We start from the raw sequence: 25880 nt of genomic DNA, 5'->3' as shown, positions 1-25880 counted from the left end.
TGCCTTCTCTAGTACTTTCTTATGAGAGCTCAGTAGAACAATGCCCACTGTCATTCCCCAAAGTTATGGTACATTTCTATGTGCTTCTCCCATTTTGAACCATCATAAATTTTTCATTGGCATTATTCTTTTGTCCACAAAAATGATATATTTTTTTGTAGTACTTTTTTAAATGAAAAATATAATTTAGCCATTTTTTTGTATATATATGTGTGTGTATGTATGTATGTGTGGGGGGATGTGATGGAATATTTTAGTGTGAAATAATATTGCTTGACATCCATTGATATTCCTGATTATGTGAGAGTTTTTGTAATTCAGTTTATATGTTCATGTGCAAATTACCATTATATACCTGCATACAATTTCAGAGAAACACAGGAAAACAATTAACAATACATACACAAGTCATCCCATCTTTAAAAGGCATGTGTTTGTAACGTTGAAGAAATTGGAACTCCTCATTCACATATTTTGGGTTGAAGGATATTAAAAATATATCATTCTTCTAGCATATGCCATAAGTTTGGTGACAATTTGCGAACAAAAAGAATGGTTCTCTTCACAACAAAAACTAATCTCAACTTATGCAGAAAAAAGTTCATCAAGTTTTAAGAAAACAAAATCTGACACTTGTCATTTGGATCCTAAACTATTGTTCCATTGTTCAAGAGCCTCTGCCTAATTGCGATGAGCAACATCTTCCACGTCTACAGAGTGACGGTTGATTTAACAAGACGATGCCACAGCTCATTATCACACAATAGATTTGCCATTGAGCAACCCTAAACCCTGAACCCACAAAATCATAAGTTAGATCGTGGTGCTGAGGTGGAGCCCAAGAGTTTGGCTCACTCATTGTCCATTTCCAATGCTTGAAAATTTTCTAGAGATACAGACTCTCAAATGCGTTTGGTTTGCTTGATGGATGAGGTTACACCGATGCCGACATCTAGACACCGATTCTATCCTATCATGCTTTTGTCAACTGAGCGGATCATGAAACAAAAATACTATTGTTGAAGAGTATGGAATGCTTCAGTGGCGAAGAGACCGCTAGTAGTGACATCGGTGTTGTTTTTTTTGCAAAGGAGCTGCACTGGTGACGTTGAAAATTGGAAGAACTGATTGCCGATTCAACCATGTGTGTGTATGTGTGTGTGTTTGGATAAGACGACAATTGTGTACCTTTCAATTGAAAGGTGGGTACATCCACCATTATTGAGAGTGGAACGTGGATAAATGAATATGTTCATATATAGATAGATAGATAGATAGATAGATATATACTTACACATCCATGAATTCAAAGTTTTTTATGCAATATGAAAAAGATAAAACCATTATCAGAGATTGAGACACAAAGGTTATGTTTTCTTTTTTACCTTCAGCAACTGAGCTCATCGCCATGAGTACTCAACCATGAGCTTTTCTTGTGATGAGCTGCAAAAAATTGTGAGACAGATGGTGAGATTGTTTTATGGACGATCGCCGGCAATACCCTGTGTGCTCAGTTTTGAGAACTAGGGCACAGACACTAGTCATCCATGAATCTTGGCAGTTACAGAAGCTGTCGAATGCTTCAACATTTCATGCACGATATTGCAGTCGATTTATGGAAGATGTACTGGTACGATCCCCACCTGGACCAATTTAATCGTAACAAATGGTTGAATCGAGTTCTAGTTCGGGGATTCGTCTGAGGATTATCTGTGCTTGACTCAACTGAGCAAAAGGAGGTGCAGATTGGATCAAATTATGTCGGCGCTGGAGCTTGGATGGGGATCCGTATGGGTGCGTTGGCGTGATGGGGCTGACTCCAATGGTTCCGTCTCAGGGCAGGATTGAGTTCCATGTTGAGCTCACGAAACTCCCGAGCTCACAAAATAACGTAAAGTGTTCTGCAATTAAATTTGAATCAAGAACACAATTTCAAGTGCATCGAGTCCTCTCCTCACTTCCAATAGCGTCTAGAGTTCCTGAAAGAGTTTGCTTCCACCCAGAGATCTGGGGATTACGAGTACTTTGAAACAACATCAAGAGTTTCAGGGCAATGTCAGATTCTATGTTTGCGATAGACGATTCTCCAAGCCGTGAAACTCGAGCAGAATGGAGCCGCAATGACACCATCCGGCCATTGGAGAGAAGCTGCTAAGATGGGGCAGATGGATAAAACCGAGTTTCATTTATCACTGAACTGTAGAAATCAATCAACTATAGAAACAAAGATCGCAAGTCTCGCACTAGAAGTTGAGGCAGCCATCTGTAGAGTCGGCGGCGAGCAGGTGGCACTAAAACGTCAGATTTCCAGGCTATGGGCAGGAAACAATAGAAAGCCATACCTTGAAACTCGAAGGACCATAACAGCGAGTTGGGCAGCTCACGCAAGTAAACTCGAGGTAGCGACATGGTCGACCACCTCAACGACGTGTCAAAATGTGACACACGGACACCAGAGCTTCATGCAGGAGTTTTCTATTCTGCCACCAAATGAAAAATCTCACCTTCACAGTATTCACAGAAAAGAACACACAACGCTGCAACAGTCGTTCTCAATGCTGTGCGCCAAAAACTATTCTCAATGGGGTTGACAGTGGTAAAACAGCTTCCAGATGTGCATCCCTACCTGCTTAAGCTGCGATTCTTCACTGCAAACGCAAGATTTCGCAGCAATATTAGTGGATGTCATGACGATCGTTACAACGATGCAGGAATTGAGCAACATTCATAGTACATCGGTCTCCAAGATATAGCCAGCTACAATACACGCCAGACAATCATTCAAAAAAATCGAAAAGAAGAACTAAATGTTTTTTGTCTTCTGGCATAACTGGATGGTAGAGAATGTTACCCATCTTGCAATTTGCAAGTTAAATTAGAAATGAATGGCTCTTGATCATATTGTTGTTTGGCCACCAAGGAATTGCCCCTACTTGTGGATTTGTACATTTACTGAGTAAAAATGCTTGTGGTAGATGTTTATTTAAATCAAGAACTTGTGTAAATTAATTGATTTTAGTACGTCTTGTTATTTTAGTAGTGGAGGGTGATGAGTGAAATGAGCACAAATACTTCATACATAGAGCAATTAATAACATTAATTTAGTACTAATTGTCTTGTTGACGTATGGATTCAAACCCACAACCACTTTCTGAAGGTTTTTGTCTCAATGTGCATACTATGGTTTATGTTGCTGCGAAATTATAATTCTCTGCAAACGCAGAATTTCACAGCAACATAATCATAATGTTGGCAAAACATAATCCTTTTGCTAATCTCTAAATAATCACCGATTTCCTCTAGAACAACAATGTTCATTTGACAAAGTTCTTCCACTTCAAACTTTGAAAGTGACATCCTAAAAGTCACCAGGTTTTGTCGTCATTCTTCATCCGAGACCTAAAAAAAATGACACAAGGGAAATCAACAAGGTGAACACAGCAACACATGATGCCCATGTCTAAAACAATAGCGCCCTTTAAAGCGGCTATAAGTCTAGATTACAGATCGTGGACAACTGAAGAACGACACATACATTAACTAATCTATAGTCACTAATGCTATGCACATTAGCAATACACAAAATCATCGACTTCACTACCAGATCCCGACCCGGGTACCTTAGCTACAGATTTAGTAGGGCAATTAAAGCCGTTGTTCCAGGAGCTCGCAGCTGCATCAAATATGTAGTGGGGAAGAGTACAACTCATGCAAGTAAGGTCGCAAATGAGGAAGGAAAATGCTGTAATCTCAGGAATCGTACACTCGAACAATGCCAGTAACTGACTGCCGACAGACTGGACAGCGAGGATTAGCCCCATGCTCAACCCTTTCGGCACACCCCATACAACAAACGCGATGACCACAGTAAATAAAAGCAGCCCGTCGCCTCCGCAAAAGACACACAACACAGAGCTCGCCATCTGGGATGTCTTCGAAATTCTCAGCCTCATCCTCTATGGTACTGTTCTGCCTGTTAGTGTAATCCAAATAAACATTAGCAACTAATACAGATAGTAAACTTGGAATAGAGATTGATTTGGCTTAAAAAATTATGTTCATAGAATTGGATTACAGCGTTTGGTCGAAACAAACTTAGCTTCCGAGAAAGGCAGAATACAAGATTGATTGGGTTGGAGTGCATATAAGCTGACAAATTACCTATTCTCAGAGTTGTTCTGGCTTTGCCTTTGCTGTTGCCTTTGCTTCCATCTCGTCCAATTTCTGCATAACTCCAAAGATCAGGACTTTGATTTAGACCTAAAAATTATAAAAGTGCAAAAAACCCTGACAAGCAAATACTGGCAAGTGGGAACATGACCTTGATCAAGAATCTAATTTATCTCCTTGGCACTCCTTGTCCTTGGAACAAAAGGGGCCAGACAACAGGACCATCTAGGTATAGTAACGTACTTCACTAAAGAATAACCGAGAACACCAGCTGCTACGGTGCTGACTGCTACACCCATCCAGAACAATACTTTGGTACTGCTCGCTAACTCTACAAGCAGCTGCTCTCTAGTGAATTCCGTCCTGCATCACCCAGCACTTCATTGGTCAAAGCAAGAAGACCTAGTTACAGCATCACTACCATCACAAACCTAACATTTGACTAATCAAGGAGATGCCTACTATGCAATACGAAAGACGGAAACCAAAAAAACGAATGACATATTCACACATGAACGTGGAGACCCTTTAAAGTAAGTAATAAAAAACAAGAAGAGTATTCTTGAATTTTGGAAGGACATACAGAAATATAGGCAAACGTTTCGAAGACTTGACAACTGGAGTTCCGTCTGGAGCAGTATGCAATACACCAACCGCAGTAATTTCTGCGCCAAGTGGTAAAATCTTCTCCTCGTCCAAGAGGCCAACCTAGCATATCACAACGTAGCAAGAACAAAGGTAACGTAACAGATTTTTCTAATAATAAGACATCGTGATTAAAGCTTACATGCAACTGTGCCGATTAAGATCCATCAGGCAAGAAATTTAAACCATCAACTACCAGAGCTTAGTGCCTGGTCAAGCCAGTCAAAGAAAATTCAAAGCAGCATGCAATGATAGATAGAGTTTAACTGTATATTTGGTTATAATCTCATTATGTTAGTTAATTACATTAAGAACCAAAATATCTAGATTTTAAACTATTAATTACAGCCAGAAACTGACCGGGTAGCGACGCCCAAACATAGCTTGAAAAAGCGTGTAAGATGAGGCCGGTACTGGATGCAACTGGTGATGAACTGTGACAAGTGGTATGGGATGTTGTGATTCGTCCAGGTTAATATGTACATAAACCGCCATGTCGCTAGGTCGGAAACTCCAATGAGCCTCAGTCTCAGCCAAAACAAAGGGCACCTGTTCTCATCGAAACGACATACAGAAACGATTGTGCAACACGTTGAGAATCTATTCGTTCAACTGGAACTTCTACAAATCATCCGACATATAGGCATTCTTTTGACGGTCCAAGCCAAGCAAATCTCAATTCAATGATTTATTAATATATGTGTTTAATTCATTTATCCATACTTACAAAAAAATTATAATCTTGTTTATTAGAAATTTAAAACACACAAACAGATAACTCTTAATAGTGGTTTGAGAAATAAACTCTTAATTCATTCGCGAATATATCTAAACGCAGACATCAACTGCTCATCAATAACCTCAAGCATATTTGAGGTCCGAAACATTCCACCAGCATAAATATGTAAATATGCTCTAATCAGCCAAAAGTTCAGAAAATAATAAGTCAAAAGTATAAAACCTCCAAAAGTATTCGTATTTAAACATTTAAAACCTATGGCGACATGCGCATTTGGTATTTCAGAGATGCAATCGTCCAAGGGGACCCACTGTAGTAAACCAAAAATAATTACCTTGCGCCTTGATAACAAAACTTGATCTTTGAGAGAATCCGATCCCAAAAGGGCTCGCGTATAAGAGCCCAGCCTAAGAATGCCTCTCCATTGATTGTACAAACACTGGGAACCATCACAAATTGGAATCGCAGCAATGCGAAAAAGTATCATAGTTAGAGAAAGAAAGTAGAGGAAGATTAAAGGTAGAGGGAGTACCACTTGACGAGTAAATTTGACCAGGTCTTTTTGTGTTATCCATCCCAAAAAGTTGCTCATCTCAGTGAGCACATACTGTGCCATAGCAAGAAAGACAACCCTGAATTACAACCTGTCTAATTATGTACTGAAATACCTAGACCGAAGATTAGTGAGATGGATCATTCTCTCATATAAGATCAATTCTAAAGCAATCTACATACATGAATTCAACAATCACAGACGAAAAAAATGAGCCTAGTTTATGCCCACAGCAGCACTAACATCTACACAACATATTCGAAGCATGATAGAATATCTAATCCACGATGGACGTTTCTAACCACATTATAGCACGCATCACAAATGACCAAAGATGCATCGATTTGTGCTAGCTATCAGATTCCATAAAGCCGCTGCAGAGGACGTCTGGCGGTGTCATCATTCATGATACAATACTCAACTACAGTATTACAGCTATCAATTTACATTCAAAGCAAATAAGAAAGACATAAGACAAACAGGGCTTTCTGGAAATCACAACATACCGTTTGAGTTCTCTCGACAAAAACGGCTTTCTCGGGTACATTAAGAGGTATGAGAGCCTCAGCATCTCTTTGATCACCTTCAGATTCGACAAAAGCTTTGGTCTGTACTCTACCTCTCACAATTACCAGCTTCTCCTGCTTTGTCTCGAGAGATGGTATAGGTAGCCTTTCTACCATCCAAGGCCTGGAGGGCATTTTCACTTTGCTTCTTGTTGCAAACACTTCTATGTCTTGATGAGGAGGGCTAATCTGCTAAAACAAACCAACATTCTATGAGTTGAGCAGTAAATGGGAAGACATTCAATTAAAGTTACTGTGTTAAACAACCGACTGCATTCAGATAAACGGGAAATATACATGTAACAACTTCAACAAGCACTAGGATCACGAGTATCAAAAAATAAAAACGAATGCAAAATATACGGTAGATCTACAACGATAGATTACCGCAAAACAAAATGCATACTGGCTAATCGAGTTACTCCACAAAAAGAAGTCGCAAAGGTTACCTTCTCAGGGGTTCTAATTTTTTCTTTAGCTTGAACATCCGGCTCTTCCACTAGAGTACGTAGGTCTGCAATGCGTGTCACCGGAGTGTCTTTAATATCCTTCAAAGCCTTCGAGTGCGACCAAAACTTGATCCATGTACGAAAGGCCAGCACTGTCATGCCGACACCCATAACCAGACCATCCCCAGCGAGTGCGAGCCGCATGAGAGCTGCACAGAGCTCATCCTCATGGCCTGCCATCCTACAAACCCTGGATGACAGTCCCGTTAATTCACTCCACTGTCTGATTACTTTGCGTGAAGCACTCGATTCTCAAGTCCATGCCTAGACAGACATTGCGATGACTATGAAAACCTAGCAAGGACCTGCAAAAGACGAGAACAAGGTGAACACAACGTGTTAGCATACGACGGCATGAAACAAATTCAAGACCTCAAATGTTAGGCAAATTCGTGGATGATGTAAGATAGTTCTTGAATCTTGAGCTATTTGTATATTAAAATTTGCAGACTGGCCTTTGCTCAGCTGCTGGGCAAACACATTTCAACGTGAGCGTAGCAAGATTAGACTGAACATCACGGAACAGTGTGAATTAAACACCTACACAACATAAATCCGAAAAACAGGGATTGTAAAAGCTATAATTTGGGGTATATATGAAGGGAAGTTTAGCGCCTCCATGACAACAAGTTGGCAAAATCTCCCCACGATAAGGCCGGATGCATTATCAGATGCAATACCATCGTTCAAAATTCTCTACAATTTCAAGCCCTAACCCTTAAACTCCCCCCCTGCTCCCCTAATTTACAAGGTTCCAAAGAGTCCTCAAAGACATTCGTTCCGGTTCAACGCCGATTATAAGTTAGAAATAAAGCAATCCCAACGGTTTAATCCCACACGGCACACAAAACTTTCTGAATTACTTCCCAATTACACAATCACACCACAGCACAACACGCTTCGGATTCTGAATTAAAACCACCACGAAACACATTCTAACAAATTCTAAATGTCATGGGATAAACAAACCTCTCTTAATCCCATTGGACAAGAACCACACAAAAAACTCAATGAAAGGACTTTCTCACTCACATTGCTATCCTGCTCTATGGAATTGTCACAATATCCGAACACAGACCTCCTCAGCGAAATGAAGTCAATCGAGAACAAGCCAAGGGATTCACAGGAAGGATGACCTCTAAACCTCAACTCAGAAATGCACCAATAGCATGAAACAAACACCTCAAGGAACGGTATCTCTCTCGAAAAAGCAAAAAAGAAAAAAAGAAAAAAACACTCAGTCTGGGGTAATTCTGCATCAAGTTGGAAAATTTTAGAGTGGATAGAAAGAAGACGACGAAAGAGAGAAGTGAGGCATACGAGACTGAGGTGAATCAACGGAAAAGCTGTGTCAAGTGTAAGAGAATGGGAGAGGCGATGCCGCGACGCACGCCCATGTTACTCGAAAGCTGAGTCAGCCCCACTCGGAGTTCATACAGGCTGCCTCACTGAGTCCACGTGGCGTGTTCCGATTCGTTATCGACGGTCTCCGGGATCCATCTGATTGTATTGTGTCCTAAGATTTCGCCCTATCACCGACCTCTCGAGCTGAAACGAAGAAAGTCTGTTCAAATCCATGAATATCTTTGCGAAATTTCAGATGTGGATGAAATGACATCAGCGTGAAGATGTGCTATCTTTGAACAGTTACGAACATTAATTACAATCAAATAGTTATATTTGTTCGTACTCAGTATTGTCTGAATTGGTTTGGAGGTAGTGTATAGAAATTAAATAATGTTGTGATGTGGGCCATTTAATATTTGTAGGAGAATGTTAAATAGACCCAGATTTTTACTAAGTCGATCCACCCATCTTGACCACTATGAAAAAAAAAAAAGATTTTTAGATTCACTTGTCCATTATTAGATCTGCAACCAATAAAAACTAACCACATTCAATATGATTACCATAATCTTCATCAAGAGTGGGTCTATTTAGTAAAAGCATTGGTCTATTCAACACATTTGTGTGTATTTTGTACTACTACAAATTGTAATTCAACTTATGGGGATATATTTTTGTTTTGCTTGATTAGCAAGTTAATTATTTTGGAGATTAGAACAATTTGATTTGAAAGATGAAATCTGGTGCAAGTGTAATAGTGGTTCCATGTAAGTTTATCTTTGGGTACAATTCATAATGGATTTCTATTAATAACTTTACAAATTACAAGCATAAGATGAAAAAGTTGAGATTATCAAAATATCATTTGTATACATAGAACTTTGAGAGATATTTTGAATCAGTAAAAGTTGTTTTAGATTCCATAACTATACCTCATTGGATGGAGGCACACAATCTTCCTCTTTAAACCATAAAACTTGCATTATTTGAACTAAATGCTCTGATTCACTGCATGATTAAAGAGTGCCTGTAGTATAAGATTTTGGAGTTATATTTTAATGAGATGTGGTACTAGTGTGCAGATTCACTGCATGATTAAAGAGTGCCTGTAGTATAAGATTTTGGAGTTACATTTTAATGAGATGTAGTACCAGTGTGCAGAAATTATAGAGGAGCATCAATGCGTTGAAGTGGTAAATACACATGTTGGAAGTCGTGCATCGTTGAGCCTGAAAATATCAAATTTGTTTGAGATAATCCCCGACGTTCGGAGGTCAATTAAGCATCAATTCGTCCATCCAGACAAGTATCTACAAGGATCAATCACAAGGTTGAAATAGAAGTCACACTTGGTTTCTATCACTGAACATGGACCGGACCTGTACAGATTGCAAGAGTGAAATGAATATTAATGATCGCAGCAGAGATCATGAAGCGGAGGCAATGAAACCACTACGAGGTGAAGGTGATGTTAGCTGCCATGTCGGCCAAGCAATCGGTGGGCATCATCAGGAAAGTGTCCATGAAAAGGTCGTCAATGGGGGCAAGTCTAGCAACTCCCACCATCCGGCAGTTTCCATCAGCATCCAGCCGAGTCCCAGTGCCTCCTCTGAGTTCACCCTGTGCTTTCTCTGTCGTTAGCAATGTCTCAACAATCAGGGGCGAGGGGCGGTACAAAGGCCCAGTTGAGAAGAAAAACTTGGCCAGGAAGTTGAGTTCCACCTGTCCAACCACACCATGAATATCAAGTTCTCTTCGAAGAGAAAACAGAAAACAAAAAACAAAACAATACAAAATAAAACAAAATAAAACAACCAACACCATTCATATGCTTTTAAACACGAGGTTCTGAACCGGTTCATAGAAGAATGTATGGAGGTTTAACGTAAATCAAGAAACATATGGAAGTGAAGCTTGACAATAACCAAGGGTTAAAAAATAAGGAATGAAGGAAAGCCAGAAGAAGAGTAGGAAACTATCCTCTGACTGTCAGATTCGATGCAGATTGATGAAACTGAAGCTGATCGAACTGCTGCACATTCACACTTCGAGATCCTAATAAAGCTGTGTGTGTATGAGAGAGAGAGCTGGGGCGTTAACCTTGCCAGTGTCGCGATCCACAATGCCTTCCAGGAACTCTGGGACGATTTCGATTTTGATAGGTGGAGGAAGTGGGATTCCCAATAGTGTGGTTGTGCGGAAGCCCACATCTGGAATGTTGACCTCTGCTGCATCGAATTTCACAGACCAACGGCCGTCCTCCATTTTCACGGCCTTACCTCTTCCCCCGCCTCCCTCTGCGTTGTACACAAAGTCCGGGTATCGCGACACGCCTAACCCACATCCTTTGGTGGTGCGTAATAGTACACTGCATTCTCTGCATAGGTCATGTCTGTGAGTAATCAAGCAGAGAGAGGCAAAATTTTGATAACGTGATCGGACACGCACTTACGATTACGATGTCAAACAGAGCCTAGTCAAGATGAATAGTTCGTGTTCCTGAAAGCGAGGTTTGTAGGTTTAAGAATCGTAAAGAACCGTAGTCCACATGAAATTGGCAGGTATCCAAGGATAACAGAATAAATTTGAGGAAAGAGATAAGTGGATTTACTTGCAATCCTCTGCTATGGTGGGTGATGGTGACACGGGTGCCGTCGAAGACGCTCGTGAAACAACTAATGTAGCCCATTTCCTGCCAGTTCTAACCCCTCCATGTCTAGCTCTCTCTCCTGAACCTTCATCAAAGTTTGAACTAAAATCCCGCTCAAACAAGTCTCTGGAGGCACGCTTTGAGACCCCAGACCCGTGAGCCAGTACTGTTGTGGGGACCTTAAACATTAAGGCCCCTGTAGCCATTGAACTCAAGCGATATTGATGTTCCTGGTGAGGGACGCTTGATGAGAATGCAAGAAATTCCGCGTGTTCGACAAACGTTAAAGTGGAAATCTTTAATGCGTGAATTTACTCTTCTTGCATATGACTTCAAGGAGATGCTAAATTCTTTCACCGCATTACCAGAGGCCCAAGAAATCCCTCTCTTCCGCTGTAACTACACAGACAAGTAAGTCGTGGACAACTCCCGAATTGTAAGCCACACTACATACACAAAACAAATTTCGCAACCACAAGAGCGCAATGAGATACCTCTGTACCTGCAAATCGCGCAAGCAATGTGGAAGCCAACTCAGCAATGAAGAAACCCGCAGCCCCTCCTCAGCTCCAACTCAAATTTCAACTGCACCGAAGCGCTACACGGGGTCAGAAAAAAAACCCATTCGCACCGACCATTCGAGGAGGCTTCCGCAATTTAAACAGTAATCACGCATCGAGAAAAGACGGGTTTCATAGTTGGAAGCCACTGGGATGGGCGATGCGATGCGGTCGACGAGCACATTCAAGAGTTGAGCGTCCTCATCCGCCCACCATCCAAACGCAAGGTTTGTCCCCAACGCTTTATCAAGTGCTACACCTAACTGCGTGAAAGGTTTTCCACACGATGATTCTTGGCCACGAAGCATCCACACTCCCTCTCCCCAGGCCATCGCCATCGCCACCTGCGCCCGAATCCACAAATGGTTGGAAATTTCGGCAGAAGTTAGATTGTGGGTCGCTAGCAAGAAGGATGTGGAGCTCCTCGTCAGGCGAGATTCTTCGGTTGCCGGAGTCATTGCATCGGGATTGTCTGGGCCATTCATTGGATCCGCCCTCGATACGGGGACATTGGGCGTTGTCGGTGTGGTTGCGGGTGTGATGCTTCTATGGTGAGGCTCTATTAAGGGGAGTCTCACTTTGACCTAATCCCTCTTGTATTTAATTGCATAAAATCTTATCAGGGTCAGAGGAAAAGTGAAAGAAAGTTTAACATAATTTTAAGAAGCCAATTCAAGAATATAGCTTGTTGTATGGATAGGGAGAAGATGGAGCATGTTTCTATATAATATTAATTGAAAGCATCAAGAGTGGACTAAGTAATCTTGTGCTCTGCTTAGAGTTGTTCTTTGAAATTATATTCTATAGGTCTGAAGAAGATAAAGAGGGTTTTTCTCATGGTATAAGTGTCTTGTTATTAAATCACTTTATATTTAAAAATATTAGAAGACTTTAAGAGAGTCTTTCTAATTTTGGATTCTTTACAATTCTTTTTATTTAAGAATTTTAAATTTTTCTTTGTCTTATTATAGAAATGATAGTTACTATGTTCTATATCATGCAAATTCTTTTGCATATTATAGAACCTATGGCATATTTGAAAGAAAATATAGTTATTAAGTCAATATTAAGATTCTACATGTTTAATCTCTTAAAAACATTCCTTAATTTTATTCTTTTAAAAAGAATAAATTCCAAAGATAAATTGTTTAAAAAAATATCTAATCAATAATGCATTTAAAATTGTTTTACCATTAAGAAAATTAAGACTATTGTTTTGAATGCATTAATTGGCTATTTGCCATCAAATGTTTGTTTCAAATATTTTTGCTTTCTCTATTTAGAAGAAATTCCAAATAAAGTTATAATATGATGCATTAGTTGTTGAAGTTATTGCATTGGAAAAATTCTAATATTTTAGATTTTACTTTAAAATATTTTGATTAAAAAATCCTAAATCCTAAACCCTAAATCCTATCCCTTCTCAATATATACATTAGATAGTAGAAGACATGCAAATTGATACAATATGTTTTAAGCTTCTTATTAAATTTCAAAAAAAAAATAAAATAAAATAAAATTGTTGTTGTTAAAAAGGATTATGCTTATATTATGGCAAATTTAAGCATACTTTTGAATATTATCCAAAGAATAATACAACTACAAAATGAGGAGTATGGTTGTTAAAAAAGACAATATGTTGGACAACAAGTTTATCCACCTACAATAGGGATTGTGTAGTTCAAATGTTGTACAATACATAGTATAAGTCCTATTCTCCCCTCAAAATCCTCTTCTTGTTTTACAATAGATATTTATTTAGAACCTAAATATCACAAAACATCTACCTTGCTAGATTCAAGAGCTTCAATTTGTTTGTTAAAATGAAGAGTTTGTTAAAAGATATAGCATATTTTTAATAAAGAAAACTAAACCAATACATGTACAAGTCATAGATAATTGTTAATTAGCTTTTGGAGATATTATCTATGAAATCTTTTTTATATAAAAAAGCAATTAATGGTCATATTATCTTTGTAATTTTTAATATCATTAGATCTCCCTCTAATCCAATCATTTTAGATTTATCATGGCTAAAAAAGTATAATCTTCAAATAAATTATATTTCTTGTAGATAAATTTTTTCTAAAGTATAATTAAGATTTTTTTTAATTAAATAAAAAATCTTAAATCTAATACAACTAAATTCTTATTTGTAGATGCAAGAGCTTTCTTGCATGCTACAAAAGAAGAATCACCTTATGGTATTTGTGTAATACGTGTTTCTAGTAGTAGAAAGGCTTCAAGTTACATTTCAAGCCAATATAAATTTTATTAAGATAATTTTGAAAGGACAAATAGAAGAATTCTTCTTGAGCATCATCCCTACAATTTCTCAATTGACCTTCAAGATAGAGCTCAATTACCATTTGGATAAATCTATAATTTATTACAAAATGAGTTGATTGAATTCAAGGAATACATTAAAGAGAACTTCACCAAGAAATTCATATGCCATTAAAAATCTCCTATAGGAGCTCCTATTTTGTTATGAAAAAAAAATAAAAAAAAATCATTGCAGATGTATTTGGATTATCAAGGGCTTAGCAAGATTACCATCAATAATAAGTATTATCTACCTTTGATATTTGGACTTCTTAATCTATTGAATCAAGCCAAGATGTATAAAAAAATAGATCTACAAGTATCATAAAATCTAGTATGCATAAAAAAAAAAAGACGAATGGAAGATTTTATTTTGATTCAAGTATAGGCATTTTGAATATAATGTTGTCCCTTTTGGCCTCACAAATGTGCCAACTAATTTTTAACATCTAATAAATGATATATTTTAAAAATTATTGGATGATTTTATTATTTATAATATTTTATTTAAATAAAATTTTAATCTATTCTAAAAACATGGAAGAATATAAACTTCATGTTTTTTATGTATTAAAAAAATTAAAATATATATAATTTTATATCAAGATAAAAAAATAATAAAAAAATATTTTACACTACTTAAGTTGAATTTTTAGAATACATCATTTCAAATTATGGCCTTATGATGGATCCTAAGAAGATCTAGATTATCATGGATTAGAAAATTTTAATAATAATTAGAAATGTTCAAGGTTTGTTGATATTTTTCAATTACTATTGGATCTTAATCAAAAAAAAAATTTCAAGTTGCAATTCTTCTTACATGTTTGACTTGTAAAGACCAATTTGAGCGGAGTAAAAAAGACGAAGTAGTATTAGAAGCTTTAAAGATAGCTTTTAGTTTTGCACCAATCTTCTATTATGTCAACTTCTCAAAGGCATTCTTTATGAAAATTTTGCTTTGGGTATAATATTATTATAAATGAGAGTAGATGACAGATTCTACTTTGTTGCTTTTTATTTTAAAATTTTATTAACAATAGAGATCAATTATAAGATCTACAATAAATAACTTTTTGAAATTCTTCATTTATTTCAAGAATGAATTTATTATCTAGAAGATGCTTTTAGTCTAATGATTGTTTTTACAGATGACAAATACTCCAAGTATTTTATTTCAACTTGTAGTTTAAATTGTAATTAAGTCCATTAGAACATATCTTTGTTAAAATTTTTATTTAAGATTACATATTGATTACATACTCTTTTTAAACATTCTTATATTATATAAAAAGAAAAAAAAATACAACTTTTGATTGACAAAGAATAATTTTGTTGAAGCTAGAAAATTTTCATCTCTGAGCAATAAAATCAATATTGACTATTGATTCAATTTTTCTTAAGCAAGTTCAATCAAATATGTTCTTTAATCTCTTTGTTTTTAATATTAGAAATAGTACTTTTAAATTTTATAATAATTCTAATTTTGAATTAAAAAATAATCTATTATATTTTAAAACATGCTTATATGTTCTAAAAGGTAAAGCACAATTATACCTTTTATGTTTATTATGGTTATTTTCTACAACTTCATACTTTTGACTTTTCAAAAGTTGATAATCATATGACAAAAGGTTTGGCAAATTGTTTATTAGAGCTATATATAATAATGAACGTATAATCAAATGAAGTTTAAAAATAATAGAATATTAATATAAATATCTATTGTAAGAAACAACCTCAATTCTACACTGACAATAAGATATGTTACTTTATCATAATATCAAGACTAGCTTCTATTGTGATAAGTTAAATTATTATAGATTTAGATAATTTTTTATTCATAAATAGATTAATCTAGTTGCATTTTAATTACATCTACTAGAGTCCATGAAGATCCATCTTGTATTCCATGTATCTCTTTTTAAGCCATGTAAGATAATGAATATTCCAAAAAAAGATGAATGCCACCACTTTTTGTAGAAGTAGATAATAATCAAGAATTTGAGATAGAAATAGTTTTAGACTTAATGCAATGCCAACTTAGATAATAATATCTTATTCATTAATGTACATATGATATTAATGAATACACATAGGAACCATCTAAGAATCTTACAAATATAGCAAAGAAGATCAAAGTTTTTCATCAATAACATCTATCAAAATTAAGATGAAAAATCAAACAATTTTTTGTTATAAAAGACATGAAGTTCAATGAAGATTACATTCTATTTTTTTATCTTTGATTATAATTTCTTTTTATATTTCTAAAGAGATGGAAAATCAACAACAAGCATGTTCAATTCAAAAACTATTGTTTGGAGAGTTATTAAACAAGACATTATAATTGTTATAACTTTCAAAAGAACATAATAGGAATGAAGATCCTCAAGAATGATATATTTTTTCTTGAATAGATAGCAAAATACAACATGTTTGATATCACAATTTTATAAGAGACTCTTAATGTTTGGTGATATTATTAGAGATAGGAACCACTCTTGATTGAGTTTCAAATATATTGTTTGAAAGTAGTTATGAAGGCCTCAACAGTAATCAAATATTAAGGTGGTCTTTATGCGATGATATAAGATACTATCAATGGCTTAGAAGATATATGAATTATCTTCAAAGAGAACAAAGATGAAAATATGTGGCAAGCACAATTCAATGCATCTTAGACTTCTTTAACATGTAATTATTGCTCTTCAAAGAATTTATTTTTTGAAAGAGATAATAACGTGGCAAATATCCATATTTATTCAAAATATTATCTAAATAATATAAATAGATAAAAATATATAAAATTAGATAAATTTAATAACATTTAATAAAGAAGTTTCTTTAAAGTTATATGTAGCTTTGCTTTTATACATATTAAGAAATAGTTAGTATGTTAAAAATTTTACCAAAAAGTTGGTCAAATTATTTTGTGATAATATAATTATATATATATATATATATATATATATATATATATATATATATACATATATATTTTATTATAGAAGAGCTTAGTAGAAAGATATAATAAAAAAATAATGATAAATAATTGAAAGGTAGTCAAAAATTTAATCTTAATGATGTCTTTATATAGAAGAGACTTCTACTTAAATTGTAAAGGCATAAATGAACCAAATCATAGTAAATAAGATAAGAAATTAATATGGATATATTTAAAATAGAGTTAAATATAGATTAAAATAAAACTTACTTCAAATTACCAAATATTGATACTCAAAGAAGATTAGTTGTCAACTTGGAGCAAAATCAAACCTTGAGACACAAAACTGCATACTTTTAGTAATTTCAAAGTTTTTTTTGCAAATTGGAGAATGAAATTTGAGAAAAGACTTTATGAAGTTTCTTAACAAATTAGATTTAAGAAATTTGAGTTTATAATGACTTCGGAAGAGCTTTGCAAAGTCAAGGTTGTTTTGGATGACTCTAAGTTTTGTAAAATAAAATAGGATTTATAATTTGAACAATTTCATGAGTTATATAACAAAACTACAAGTGGAATTTTGTGAAGTTGTGATTATAGTTGTACTCAACATATGTCCTGAATTTGAACTAAATCAAATAGTTGGATTAGAGGTTATTGAAGTTTAAATGGGTTAAGGTCTTGAAAATTGGATTTTTAGGCTCAGTAAGGTTATCTAAGATTTGCAATAATTTGTCAATTAAATTAAAATAATTTTTATTGGAGCTAATAATTGACTTGGCTTCTAACACTTATGCAAAAATTAAGATTGAGTTAGTGGTTCAATTAAGAATTATTGCTACTAGAAAATCAACATCAAGTTAAAAAATGGAAGTCGGCTAATACCCGAGTAGATTATGATGTTTTTCTTCCATTTTGTAAATTAAATTATCTTTAAATTTATTAAGCTTATTTTCAACTAAGAGATTGAAAGGTTTGTAAAAATTTAAGTAAGATCAATGATTTAATTAGTAAATATTAAGGTTCTAAATTACCTTAAGATTGATTTGAATTAATTAGATTTTAATTAAGATTTGTTTAGGAAGTGATTAAGATTTGATTAGGGATTTAAAATTTAATTATGATTTATTCAAAACTTAGGATCTAATTAGAATTGATTTAGAATTTAGAATTTCTTTAAAAAAAAATTGAAAAAATTCAAATATCTTTAACGATTATTTGGATTTTTTTAGGATTTTTTTTGAATTTCTTTAAGTTTTTTTTAGAATCTCTTTAAGGTTTTATTTTGGATTTTTTAGAATTTTTTTGTGTTTCTTTTATAATTTCTATAAAAATTTAATTGAACTTGATCAATATTTGATTATATTTGTTAAGCTTTAATTATAATTTATATATGATTTTATTAGAGTTGTTAGGGCTTATTGTTTTCATTTTCTTTTATCTTCTACAATTGGATATCCAATACATTCTCAAGTAAGATTTCACATGATACAACAACATGTCGCACATGTTGGTGACTTATGGTATAATTTGGACATGTGGCCCACATATAAGAAGCTTGATTTACAAGTTAAATACATGCCATGCAAGATAGACACATGTTGGGGATCCTACAGTATGATACTATATGGTTTCTAGTTAGATAGTATATATAGATGTAAGAGTGAAGCCTTTCTCATTCTTGTCAACTTCTTTTTTGCTTCAAGTCTACTTTCAAGGATTTCTATTTTTTTTTATCTTTTTGTGATAGCCATTCTAATATTCTTTTGAATATATATAATTTACTTGATTTTTTTCATCTTTCTTTGAGAAACGTCTCACTTCTTTGTTTGCATTTATTAAATTCTTTTCCTTGAAATACTAATATAAATCTAAATTATATTATTATAAGTGTATTTATAGCCTCTAATTTTATAAAATTATTATGTCTTATATCTATAGATTAGAATTAATATATCATTAGCTTTTAATGATTAAAAAATATAAGATTTTTTTAATTATGTAAATTATTTATATAAAATATAAATAAAATAGATAAAATATTTATAATTACAAATTTATTTTAAAAATAAAAAATAAAAAATGTCTATATTTACATCTTAATTAAGTTATGTATTAAGTTTAGAAGAATATAACTTAGAAGAATAGTAAACTTTTAAAGCATTTTAAAAACCAATATATAATATTTTGTATAAATTCTTACTATCCATTTTTTTTTCTTAGCTTTATTAATTAATTTGGTATTAGATGTCTTTTTCTCTTCTTCTTGATTAAAAATTAGAAGAAATTTAATGCAAACATCTATTATAATTTTGTTAATATTACATGCCTATGTGTACCTTCTTGTAATAAAACATAGGATATCATATTTCTTAAGTATTATATTTGCAAAGAATGATGTAGAGTGTTGTTAAGCTTGTCTGGTTGATCAAGTCATTTTCAAAATTAAGTTTTAATGACATTATAAAATTTTAATAACATAGCCCTAAAAAATGTTGATATATCAAAATCACATCTAAAAAATATTTAATATCCAAAAAAGTCTTTGGAATGGGATTATAAAATAATATGATTTCAAAATAATAAATGAATAAATATTCTTTTATCAAAATCATATTCATTTTTATTCTAGTATAATATTAATAAAAATATTTATTGAAATTAAAATTTTAAATAAATAATAAAAAATTATATAATTATATAATATTAAATATATATATATATATATATATATATATATATATCTTTATATCAAATATTTTTTAATAAAACTTCTAAATTATTAAAAATTATACTCTGATATATAAAACAATTTAAATCTATAATTCTATTATAAAGACTTTATTAGAAATTAAAAAACTTTAAAAAATATTTTTGATAATTAGCATTAATCAAGATTTATTATTATATTTTATAATATTATTTTTAAATTGGTTTATTTTTATAACCTTAATCTTCAATTATTTTTAGTATAATTATTATAATTTTTTTCTATACAAGTAAATCTTAGTTGTACGATTTTAAGATTAATTTTAAAATTAGTTAATTTTTTTATAATGCACAACACAAAATATAAATCCTAACTCCAATGAAATTAGAAAGAGGAGTGTTATTTTCAATTTTTGTCTACTTAATACTCTATTAATATATTTAAGTTATATAACTCTTAAATGTAGTTTGATATATATATATATATATATATATATATATATATATATATAATTTTATTTACTTATATTTTTTTATAATTTTTATTGAAGAAGTTATATTTTATTTAATCTTTTTTAATGAATAAAGTATTTGATTTAAAAATTAAAAAAAAATTATGTGTATGTTGTGTTGTTTTAATTTGTTATTATTGAAATGATAGAAGTGTTACTTAAAAATCACCTACATGTCGTTTTTTTACAAAATATTAAAAATATTAACTTGTTATAATGTTTAAAATTTATTTACACTATTTTCAAAATTACAAGTATTAAATAAAAATAAATAACATATAAAATTTGATACTGAACACTAAAATTTTTTGAAATTTCTTTTTAAGTAACACTAAAATCAGACCAATAGATAGGCGAAAGTTTTTAACAACAATCACATATTATATAAAGAACTTTAATATTGAAAAATTAATTATAAAAATGAAAATTATAGGTGCTATTATAATAGTTGACTACAAAAAAAATCAATAATATGAAGAAACTATAAGCATTCAAAATTTTATTTTAGTAAATAAAAAAAAATTATTTCCAAATTTTACTTTTTATTGTATATTTAAGTTTTTTTAAATAACTTTATCTCTGTAAATGATAAAAAAAATTTATACGTCCATTGGTATTTAACTTCTAGCTAAAATTTTAATAAAATAATATTGATATTTTATGAATATTTTTTAAAAAATTAAAATTATAGATTGATAAAAAAAAATTCTCAATTTTTTGTTTTGTTTTGTTTTGTTTGTTTTATTTTTTATTTTTTATTTTTATTTTTTTGTGACTATTACTTTTTTTTAGTGCTACCCAATTTATTTAATATGATACAATCATCTATAGAAAATTTGGTGTAGTTTTTTTACCATATACTTTAATTTGAGATTTATATATATATATATATATATATATATATATATATATATATATATATATAGTATTTCTAGTATTACATTAATTTTTTAACATTCTCTCCTCAAGTACTAGAATTGTTTTAGATATTCAACCTAAAAATTTATCCTAAGAATAACCTCATTATTGAATTATCATTAAAACTTTATTAGTAATAGCAATTAAAAACATGAATTTCAGGTCAAGTTATACTTAATAAAATTATTCAAACTTTAACAAGCTCTAATAACTAAAATTTGCATATAAAATATTTAAAAATATTACTAAATTTAACTATTAATATTATATTGGATATTCTAAAATTATTTAAAATTATATATATATATATATATATATATATATATATATATATATATATATATAAGTATAAAATGATTTAAATTTTTCAATAAGTCATCTTAATACTACGAAAGATTTTATTGAGTATAATAAATATTATATATCTAAAGATTAAATTTCAAATCTAACTTATCATGTAGCTCCTTTTATGGAAATTTTGGTACATCAAGAATAAAATAAATAAAGTAAATATATACACTGGTTGAAAAATTAAGATTTCATATTAGAAATATAATTTTTAGATAAAAAAATTGAATTTTTTAAATTATTACAAATTATATATATGTATTTTAAAAATAAAATAATACATACTTTGTATCTTAACTTTATAAATTTATAAAAGTAGGTTTTGTGTCTTTTTTTTTCCTTTGTTGTTCTTATTTGTACATTATAATACAATTAAATGTTTGTAATCTAATTAGACATATTTATCTTAAAAAAATGCACATAATTCAGATTTACATTTATGTACTTAAATTTATTTTTAATTATAATAATATTATGATATTATGGTATAAAACCTAATAATAGTACTTATGATAAATAATTATTTTAAAAAGATAAATATTTTTACTGCTAGTTTATCATTTCATGTAATCACATATATGATCGTAATGATTTTTTTATCCCTTTAATTTTAAACTATTTCTTCATTTAAACTTTAACAAATTGAATAAAATCAATTTTTATAAAAGAATATTTCTTACAAGATGGTTGGTATTTTTGAAGATAATATATATATATATATATATATATATATATATATATATAAGTATAGAAAAAATATCATTCCTTCATCAAACTTCTAAATCAAGCTTGTAGACATGAAATTAGGAAGAAACAATAACAAAAGACCGATCTGCTACAATTATGTTTCTTATTATGCAAAATTTTCTATTATAAATTTGCATGATTGTATCACAGATTTCTTATTTTAATGTATATTAATTATTATTTTAATATCATTTTTTTACCTTCTTATTATAAATGTAATCTATACAATGGTTATTGCAAGAGATATACATATGCTATCTAAATACAACATGATTAATAAGTTGTAACTTGTGCACAATTCTTTTTCATACATCACAAGTTATAGTTTAATAGTAATTACTCACTTATTAAAATTAAAATATGATATTCAAGCATACTAATTATTATTTCCATAAAAAAATAAAAAAAATAAATCTAATGTGTTAATCAATGATCAAATAGACACTCTATCATAATCAATTTGTAAAAATTCATTTGCTAATATTTCATTATATAAGTTGTTACAACATCTTCTAATTTTCATATTGTTGATAGCATTAAATGTAGCTAGCGCTCTCCATAATATTTACTATAGACTATAGTAAATACTGTAGCTACAATATTTAGAGTCTAGTAGAGAAGAACTATTTATCTTCTCTCCTTTCTCTTCTTGTATACGAGACACAATTATATCAATAGATTTTTATGTGTGAAGCTTTCTAACCTTAGAAATCCTCTTGTGTGAATGACTTACTACTACTCTTGTGTGTATGTATTACTTACTACTACTCTTGTGTCTTTCTAAATATTTTCAACATGTTATCAGCATGATTCTCTTTTACATACTATCATAATTTTATTTTTACTCTAGACTTGACTCTTCAAACATGTTGCTACTCTTGCTCAGTGTGTGCCTCATGATCTTGCTGCTCTTTTTGCTAGCCTCTCATACATTAGATTCTTGCTTAGAGCACTTATTGTCATGGACACAGAAATACAGACTCGAGATCTAACAAGAAGTTCAAGAAGAACTGGCAAGAACTAGATTAATCAGATGAATACAAGAACAACACCAGAGAGGTGAGTAAGAACTCTAAGAGATGTGTTGTTGAGACTGAAGAACTCTTCAGCCTCGATTCCAATATATACTCCTATTTAGGAAGCTTCTCAAGCAACTTCTACCAACTAGGAAGCTTCTAGAAGGTTCCAGAGACTTGCTTCTAGAAGGTTCTAGAAACTTACTTCTAGAAGGTTCTAGAAACTTGTCTCTAGAAGGTTCTAAGGACTATGTCTCTAATATCACCCCCTCTTTTAGCTTCGAGGTCTCTGAGAAGTAATGTTGTTGTTAATCAGTACCAACATAAAAAAATGAAATTCTATCGCATAACATCTGCTATGAATTCCAACTGTTGTTCACAAGGCAAGTGGTTCATTGGCCCTTGAAGTCAATGGTAGTGGCCTACGCCTTCGACTTCTGACCAAGCATGAACTTTCATGTCCTCATTGTGAAATTGTCCTGAAAACACACCTTCTGGCTGACCATCGTAAGTAGGTTCGAAGTCAAATACAATAATCAATGATTGGTTATTCGATATCCTCCAACGTCATCGTGGTGTAGGCAGTTCTTCATCTTGGGGTCGCATTCGTGAGCTAGTTGGTTGAGATAATCTGACTGGTATAGTATCTATCTCTTGGCTATCCATATCAGAAGACCAAACTATGGCTACTAAAAAATTCTACTTTATCTTGGAGAAAATAACTACATCAATTGCGAATTTTGGTGGTACTCTCCTCCTTTCTTATATTCTTAGGTGAGAAAGCTTCAGAAGGAAGCTATCGTCGAATCGGCTTAGGTTTATGAGGATGTTGTTGATGAAACTCCTATACTTTTTGTGGTGTATTGGCGAGATTTTTAGCTGGCTTTCACGTTCTCTCATTAATGTCATAGCCGCACCAATGAATAAGATACTCTAACTTGCCCCACTTATACAGTAAATCCATCACCTTTTCAACCTCGTATTCCTCGTGGTTCTTGATCTCAATACTAGGTGGCGGACATTGCACTCTTTCAAGAAAAGACGACTCTCGATAAGGCTCCAACAGAGAAACATGAAAGACTGGATGTACCTTCATAGAAGGCGGTAATTCCAGATGGTACGCCACTAGATTGATTTGCTTCTGGATGATAAATGGTCCCAATCTTCCATAGTCCAACTTATCACATAGTCGCTTGGTCTTGATATTTCGTCGAAGAAGCCATGCTTTATCTTCAATTTTGAAAGTAGGTGCTTGATTTCGAAATCTATCTGTAGACGCCTTGTAGGATTCTTGAGCGGATAATAATTAAAGCTTTAACATATTTTGAAGCTCTGATAGTTGTTTGGCAAATTCTTCAGCTGTTGGATTGTTATTTGTTGACAGACTCAATAAATCAAGCTTCGGATGATACCCATAGTTGAAAAAGAATGGTGTGTATTGAGTCGACGCATAGAGGGTGTTGTTATATGCAAACTTGACTAGCGGCAGATATGTGGTCCAATCGTCTTACTGATAGTTGATGCTGCATCGTAAGTATTGTTCCAAGACTTGGTTCACCCGTTCTGTTTGGCCGTTAGTTTGAGGATGAAAAGCCGAAGAAAGCTTGATATCCACCTTCAGTATCTCAAAGAGAAATCTCCAAAACTTTGATACGAACTCGGTTCCTCGATCTGATACGATATCATCTGGTAGTCCATGATATCGATACACATTATCGAAAAAGAACCTTGCTATGACTTCATTGGACGATGTCTTCTTGTAAGGGACAAAGTGCGCCATCTTTGTAAGCCGATCTACCATGACAAAGATGCTATCAAATGAGTTTGATGATGGCAGGTCCGTGATGAAGTCCATGGAAATTGAAGACCATGGTCGACGTGGAATCGACAATGGCTGTAGGAGTCCATAAAGACGATGTCGAGGATTCTTGGATCTTGAACAGATGTCACAAGAGAGAAAAAAATCTTTCACATCCTTCTACATTTGGGGCCACCAAAAATCTCAAGAAATAAGCTCCAAGGTCTTATTGAATTCAAAATGTCCCCTAATGGGAAAATCGTGGCAAGATTAAAGAACTCGGAGTCGTGTTGGTCCTTTTGGGATATACAACCGCTCCTCAAAGTATAAAAGATCTCCCTCCACCTTGAACTTGTCATCATTGGCATGCTGCTTGATATTAATGGCTACTGAATCTTCAATGGTCACGGCACGTACCTGATTCAAGAAGTCAGCATCAATTGGCATAATAGTAGCGCAAAGCTGAAATTGCTCTGGCTTCAACAATGTTGTATATTGTTGATCAAACGATGCTTCTCTAGCCTTTGATACAAGATATGATCTCGTCGATAAGGCATTAGATAGTCCTTGCTGCTTTCCAGGTCGATAAGTGATAACAAAATCGAACCTAGATAGCAACATACTCCATCGAGCTTGATGTCAATTTAGAACTCGAGACGACATGAAATACTCCAAATTCTTGTGATCTGTGTATACGGTCACTAGATGTGCAACTCCTTCAAAAAAGTGACGCCATTCTTGGAAAGAATCAACTATAACAAGAAGTTCTTTATCGTGGATCTCATAATTGATTTCAGCAGTAGAGAACTTTCGAGAATAG

At 32.6% G+C, this 25880-nt stretch overlaps 2 protein-coding genes and 1 long non-coding RNA gene across 23 annotated transcripts; all 3 read right to left on the bottom strand.

The window, feature by feature from the left end:
* Positions 1 to 1235: 1235 nt before the first annotated feature.
* LOC149987915 (uncharacterized) lies at positions 1236 to 2550 on the bottom strand. The gene is made up of 3 exons (XR_016505991.1): positions 2343 to 2550; positions 1644 to 1901; positions 1236 to 1443 (listed from the first exon to the last, which is right to left on the bottom strand). It is a non-coding gene; the product is annotated as an uncharacterized LOC149987915 (long non-coding RNA).
* A 500-nt stretch (positions 2551 to 3050) lies between these two features.
* On the bottom strand, positions 3051 to 8623 carry LOC112290661 (E3 ubiquitin-protein ligase SPL2). Of its 18 annotated transcripts, none has more exons than XR_016505988.1 (10): positions 8216 to 8505; positions 7124 to 7488; positions 6615 to 6863; positions 5890 to 5994; positions 5177 to 5365; positions 4755 to 4879; positions 4415 to 4534; positions 4163 to 4225; positions 3622 to 3974; positions 3051 to 3400 (listed from the first exon to the last, which is right to left on the bottom strand). XR_016505988.1 is itself a non-coding variant. In XM_090255224.1 (9 exons), exons 2-9 carry the CDS (start codon positions 7361 to 7363, stop codon positions 3752 to 3754), a joined length of 1482 nt encoding a protein of 493 aa, XP_090111350.1. In that variant the 5' UTR covers positions 7364 to 7488; positions 8504 to 8623; the 3' UTR covers positions 3461 to 3751. The 18 variants fall into 18 exon arrangements, 14 of the variants coding, with proteins under 14 accessions (XP_090111350.1, XP_090111356.1, XP_090111354.1 ...); XR_016505990.1 differs by lacking the exon at positions 5890 to 5994 and adding an exon at positions 6088 to 6162 and having other exon boundaries at positions 8262 to 8485; XR_012218793.1 differs by having other exon boundaries at positions 6615 to 6866; positions 8216 to 8463.
* A 1130-nt stretch (positions 8624 to 9753) lies between these two features.
* On the bottom strand, positions 9754 to 11947 carry LOC112290868 (uncharacterized). Of its 4 annotated transcripts, none has more exons than XM_073538400.2 (5): positions 11890 to 11947; positions 11675 to 11765; positions 11142 to 11410; positions 10631 to 10907; positions 9754 to 10252 (listed from the first exon to the last, which is right to left on the bottom strand). In XM_073538400.2, the coding sequence occupies exons 3-5, from the start codon at positions 11384 to 11386 to the stop codon at positions 9983 to 9985; spliced, it is 792 nt and encodes a 263-aa protein (XP_073394501.1). In that variant the 5' UTR covers positions 11387 to 11410; positions 11675 to 11765; positions 11890 to 11947; the 3' UTR covers positions 9754 to 9982. The 4 variants fall into 4 exon arrangements, with proteins under 4 accessions (XP_073394501.1, XP_090111348.1, XP_073394500.1 ...); XM_090255222.1 differs by having other exon boundaries at positions 11142 to 11579; positions 11683 to 11765; XM_073538399.2 differs by having other exon boundaries at positions 11683 to 11765.
* Between the last annotated feature and the right edge of the window lie 13933 nt (positions 11948 to 25880).

This window comes from Physcomitrium patens, chromosome 13 (assembly GCF_059467195.1).
Source record: "Physcomitrium patens ecotype Gransden chromosome 13, ASM5946719v1, whole genome shotgun sequence".
Lineage (NCBI taxonomy): Eukaryota > Viridiplantae > Streptophyta > Bryopsida > Funariales > Funariaceae > Physcomitrium > Physcomitrium patens.
Note: the sequence above shows the minus strand (reverse complement) of the source record. Positions and strands in the feature narration are given on the sequence as shown.